Source organism: Danio aesculapii, chromosome 2 (assembly GCF_903798145.1).
Source record: "Danio aesculapii chromosome 2, fDanAes4.1, whole genome shotgun sequence".
Lineage (NCBI taxonomy): Eukaryota > Metazoa > Chordata > Actinopteri > Cypriniformes > Danionidae > Danio > Danio aesculapii.
The window spans coordinates 44,398,159-44,404,158 of NC_079436.1; the positions used below are offsets into that span (position 1 = coordinate 44,398,159).

The window sequence follows — 6,000 nt, forward strand, 5'->3', positions numbered from 1 at the left end:
CATGGTACTTTTTAAAAATTATTTTTATTATAATTTAATACATTTAATAATACAGCGGATCTTTCAGTCCATAATTTAGTAGTGATATTACTGTAAACTTTGTAACTAATTCATTTTGACTAAGGTATGTCTTTAAAAACAAAGAGTACTGTTGATTATACTACCTAACTTTGCCATGTGAATAAACAAACATAGAACTTTGATCACACATATACCAAATCTATAGACAGCTCAATCAACACGAACTGGAACTGTGTCTTTTTTAAAAGAAGATGAGTGGCAAATCTGGATTTCACCATTTCCTGTTGCAAAAAGCTCTCGGGTAATAAATGTTCCTTACAAACATATTTCTGTTGCGTGTTAGCAGACCACTGTAATCCACACGCAAGTCCAGCTGCAATCTTATAGCGGGGAATTGAAAACAAAACCTTCATTCCAGCACATTTTCAAACACAACACTGACAGCCCATGTCTCCAAACAATTCTTCTTCCACTTGTTTTAATTATGGTTGGCAACACAACGTGGCGTCTCTCTGCCATCTGAACACTGTAACAGGTAAAAACTGTCTTCAAAGCTATCATACATATTAATGAAGGTGCACCTCATACACAGAGTGCGCTGACTGGTTCGAAGCAAGTCTATCTCTTGAATTAATGTTGAAAGCTCAAAAACGTCACGTTGTACTCGCCGGTACAGACATCCAGTCTACACGCTGGAATTTACACAAGGAATCACCATGACGTAGCTTTAGGGATGGGTACCGAAACTCGTGCTACATTATAAAAGATTGAAGTGTCGATCTACTATCGGTACTGGAGAATTATTGCTGAATAAACATTACTTACAGTTGCATAATTTAACTGATTAACCTTTTCTAATTTGCGATATTTGATATTCGTCTGCACAGTCGCAATCTCACATAAGAAATGCTTGTGTTTCTGGCGAGCGGGTCAAGTATTAAAGCCTTCACAGTTCTCGGCTGTGCGCGAGCACTCAGCAGAGGTTCGCGCTAAGCGCACACACATTGCTCACGACACAGACTCACGCTCATAAGCTTGTGAAGTGAACCAAACGGGTTGTATTTCCCGACTGGACAGCGCAATGTCCGTGGCAATAAACGCAACAAGTTGTTTTCTTGTATAAGCGGAAATGCAAGCAATCTGGCAAAGTGAAAGTATATTTCAAAAGTGCATTGCCTGCAGAAAGACAAATTAAAAGTTTTGACTGCCTAGCTAACGATAACGTTACACCAACCACATCGTTCTGCCAGCAATCAATTACCAAAATTTGCATAATATTAATAGTTAAATAAACACACTGAGTTACAATGAAAACAGTTTTTTTTTCTTCCTGTAGTAGCCTAAATAAATCTTGAACATTAAAAATGCTTTTACGTCATATGTTTGTTTACATCACCTATGAATAGCCTAATAATAGCCTATGCTTATTGAGAAATTATTAAAAACTGCTTATATTTTACATTGCAAGATGCTCCAAAACTATATTAAAACACAGTTAACTTCCAAAACACTGTTAACTCATTTCTGTGAATGCTTTAATGAACAATCCTAAACATCTCATTTAACTGCATTTTGCAACTCAAAGAGGGTATTTTCAACTGCAGGGAGCACAATAAACCAAGACAGGTCCCGACTTCTGCCAGAAAAAGGCAAACATGTTGATTTTAATCCAGAAGAATGGTTAAAAACCATTCATTTATCTTCAAACGATTGTTTTACAGGAAAAAAAATATTTATTTGTTTTACAATTTTTGGTTTTGTTAAATTTTAAATTAAAAACGTAATAATGAAAGGAAGTGTTAACTCTGTTCAATTTGGGTTTTTTTTCATAAAAAATACAGGTAAATAAAATAAAATAAATAAAATAGTACCGATAAGTGAACCGTTAAATTATCGAAACATGGTATCAATAAAAGTTGTAAAACCGTTAAAATCTTAATGATACCCATCCCTACGTAGCTTCAAAATTTCTTTTCAAACCGGAAGAACTAATTTGCTTGAAATAACGCAAAAAAACGATTTTTTTGTGAAATATATGTATCCTACCAGTCTTTTTAGCAGCATGAGACACATATATGACTGTGAACATCTCAAAAAAATGTGTTTCGTGACACTTTACGACTTTTTAAACACTCTGCGAATACCCTGAAAAAATGCTTTTATAAAATTCTATTCAGGAGAAAGTCCTAATGTGTGAATATAAAACCAACTTAACCTCAATGTGGATCCAAACCTTTGAGTTTCTTACTTCAGTGGAGCACTAAAGAAGATATTCTGATGAAAGCTGAAAACCTGTAACCATTTACTTTCATAGAAGAAAAAACATACTAGAAGTCAATGGTTTGCTGCATTACTGCAACATTATTTCCATTTTTGGGTGAACTATCCCTTATACAAAGAGAGGATATGCCTAAATACAGTTTTAAAATCAACTATTAGATGTACATTTATATTTAGACAACACACTTAATTAGAGAGGGAAAAATCCAACATAATGTTTAACTCATAAAACATTTTTGACCATTACGTACTCAGGCTTTCCCTTGGCCTGTCCATCACTCTTCTCCTTGCCTTTCATTGGCTGAAAGAAAGACCTGTGGGCGAGATCACGTTAGAAAGTCAACTAAGTAAATATCGAATTAATGTTATATGGTAAATTCTAGCAGTCGTTTAAAAAGTAAAATACAAAAGAAAAATCCCTGTCACAGATTAAGTTTAAGTCAAACACGTTGCTGTTTCAGAAGCTGCAGCTGTTAATATCCTCAGGTCATAAGCATGAAAATAGACAAAGAGAGCAGGTCACACTCACGCTATGCTCCGCTGCATGGTAGTCTTGCAGTGCTGAATCCCAAAAACGTGTTTAATATATCTTTCGGTTTGTTATTAAAAAGTCTGAAGCATCGATGTTTTCTTCCGCGCGCTTTGCCCTGAATGATTCGGCGCCAAAGTGACGTAGCCCCGCAGACAACAGAAACAACGGGGTTTATTGAGCACAAACACATGTTAGCGCCGTCTGTTGGATTGGATGTGCTGAATACAGCAGTGAATCGAAAGAAAAGTGTAGCGAGTAGCGACTATTCTTTTTTTAAATACAGTTTATTCATATATGTTCACATTGCTACTAAAATATACATTTATTTTCCCTCATTATTTTCATCAACATACTCCAATTACGTTCTGAAAAACAAAGTAGACAACTATCTATCTATCTATCTATCTATCTATCTATCTATCTATCTATCTATCTATCTATCTATCTATCTGTCTGTCTGTCTGTCTGTCTGTCTGTCTGTCTGTCTGTCTGTCTGTCTGTCTGTCTGTCTGTCTGTCTGTCTGTCTGTCTGTCACAAGTATCATAAATCACCAAATCTTGGTATCGCCAAAATCTGACTTTTTTGCATTTAAAAAATGTACATATTGTAAATTAAAAAATGTGAACTGTCATAATGAAAACATGACAAAGCCATTCGACTATCTTGTTCATAAACAATGGTGTCAGAACTTATCACGTTAATGACACTGACACTTTCATTGACATCAATACTTGCTTTTGTGGGGTGAGCTATCCATTTTTAGCTAATGACACGCTTTTGCAGCTAGGTTTTACAGTTTGTACTAATTGTTTTGAGAAATTTTCAATTCAATTCACCTTTATTTGTATAGCACTTTTACAATGTAGATTGTGTCAAAGCAGCTTCACGTAGAAGATCATAGTAAATAGAAACAGTGTAGTTCAGTTTTCAGAGTTTAAGTTCAGTTCAGTTTAGCTCAGTTCAGTGTGGTTTAATAATCACTACTGAGAGTCCAAACACTGAGGAGTAATCCATCGATGCGCAGCTCTACAGATCCCGAACCATGCAAGCCAGTGGCGACAGCGGCGAGGAAAATACTTCACCAATTGGCGAAAGTGAAGAATTAAAAAACCTCGAGAGAAACCAGGCTCAGTTGGCCAGACCATTTCTCCTATGGCCAAATGTCTTATGCAGGGCTGCAGTCTAGGCGCCGGAGGCTGGAAGCTGGACCTCAGCAAAGACTCATATGTCCCTGGAGCATCACAGGAATCAGTCTCATGCTCTTCACTCCTCCATGACACCACAGCAGCTGTTCAGGATACGGCCTGGTCCAGGATATGGAAACCTTGGGATCATCTCGTCGCTGGTCTTGGATCGAATCAGTGGCGCTGCATAGTCTGAGGGCCTCGGGATGAGTATCCCCAGGTGGAAATAGAGAATGAAGAGAATAATTATCGTAGCTGCTGTTTATAGTGTATATAAACAAGATGCAGAAACTGATGTGGAGCACATTCATGTATCATACCGCTAAGTGATGCGCTGAGTGTATGCTTTACTAAAGAGATAGGTCTTTAATCTAGTTTTGAACTGCGAGAGTGTGTCTGAGCCTCGGACATTATCTGGAAGTCTATTCCAGAGTTTAGGAGCTATAAATGAGAAGGCTCGACCTCCTTTACTCGACTTTGCTATTCTAGGTACTACCAGAAGCCCTGAGTTTTGAGATCTTAAAGAGCGGGTTGGATTGTAGCGAGACAGAAGGTTGGTTAGATAAACAAGAGCAAGATTATTTAAAGCTTTATAGGTAAGAAGCAATATTTTAAATTCAATACGAAACTTAACAGGCAGCCAGTGTAAGGAGGATAAAATTGGGGTGATATGATCATATTTTTAAGACCTGTTAATAACTCTGGCAGCTGCATTTTGTACTAGCTGAAGTTTGTTAATAGAGGATGCTGGGCAGCCAGCAAACAGAGCATTACAGTAATCCAGCCTAGAAGTCATAAAAGCATGGACTAGCTTTTATGCATCTGAGATGGATAGCATACTTCGTAACTTAGCGATATTTCTCAGATGAAAGAAAGCAGTTTTTGTGACATGGGATATATGATTTTCAAAAGTTAAATTGCTGTCTAATATGACACCCAGATCTTTTATAGTAGAGCTAACGCTAACTTTGTATCCCTCTAATTGTAGGTTGAGTTGTGAGATCTGGATTTAGGCCCGATATGTGTACAGGATTTAGGCCCAATATGTAATAATTCTGTTTTGTCTGAGTTTAAGAGAAGATAATTGTTGGTCATCCAGTCTTTAACATCTTTAATATACTCAGTTGCTTAGACAGTTCAGACATCTCATCAGGTTTAGTTAAAATATATAATTGAGTATCATCTGCATAGCAGTGAAAGTTGATCCCATGTCTTCTGATAATGTCTCCCAGAGCTAGCATGTACATTGTAAACAGCAAATGGCCGAAAACTAATACTGGCCTGATTGTGAAGGCTGTCCATTAATATCCCCAAACTGGTAACGGTCAGCTAAGTATGACTTAAACCATTGTAGAGCCTGTCCCTGGACACCTGTAGAATTTAAGCGTTTTGTGAGGATATTGTGATCAATGCTGACTAAGATCAAGTAGAACTAATAGCGAGATGCACCCTTGGTCAGCAGCTAAGAGTAAATCGTTGGTTATTTTCACCAATGCGGTTTCTGTACTGTGATGAGCCCTGAAACCTGACTGAAACACTTCAAAAACATTGTTCATCTGCAGAAAGGAGCATAATTGAGCAGAAACAACTTTTTCTAGTATTTTAGATATAAATGGAAGGTTTGAAATAGGCCTATAATTAGCTAAGTTGCTGGGGTCCAGATGAGGTTTCTTAAGAATAGGGTTAATAACAGCTAGCTTGTAAGGATTTGGAACATGGCCTAAAGATAATGAAGAGTTGATAATGTTAAGAAGAGGTTCTCCTATAACAGGTAGTAAATATTTCTGTAATTTTGTTGGAATTGGATCCAACATACACGTAGCTGGTTTAGAACTATTTATAATTTTGTCTAGCTCTTTCTGTTCTATGATTTTGAAGCACTGTAGGTTATTTAGATTCAGTGGAATGTTTACTGGATCTGAAGTATAAGGCGGTGCAGAAAGTTTAATATCTCCTATTTTCTGTCTAAAACCTTCTATTTT

The 6,000-nt window shown here is 36.9% G+C and overlaps 1 protein-coding gene across 1 annotated transcript in view; it reads right to left on the reverse strand.

The window, feature by feature from the left end:
- Window positions 1-2,958, reverse strand: part of lig1 (ligase I, DNA, ATP-dependent) — a 49,305-nt gene extending 46,347 nt beyond the window's left edge. The window contains exons 1-2 of the mRNA XM_056480474.1: window positions 2,831-2,958; window positions 2,553-2,615 (exon numbers count right to left, since the gene is read on the reverse strand). Of these exons, the coding sequence (XP_056336449.1) occupies window positions 2,553-2,615; window positions 2,831-2,847 (80 nt within the window). The 5' untranslated portion in view covers window positions 2,848-2,958. The remainder of the gene's footprint in view (window positions 1-2,552; window positions 2,616-2,830) is intronic.
- Between the last annotated feature and the right edge of the window lie 3,042 nt (window positions 2,959-6,000).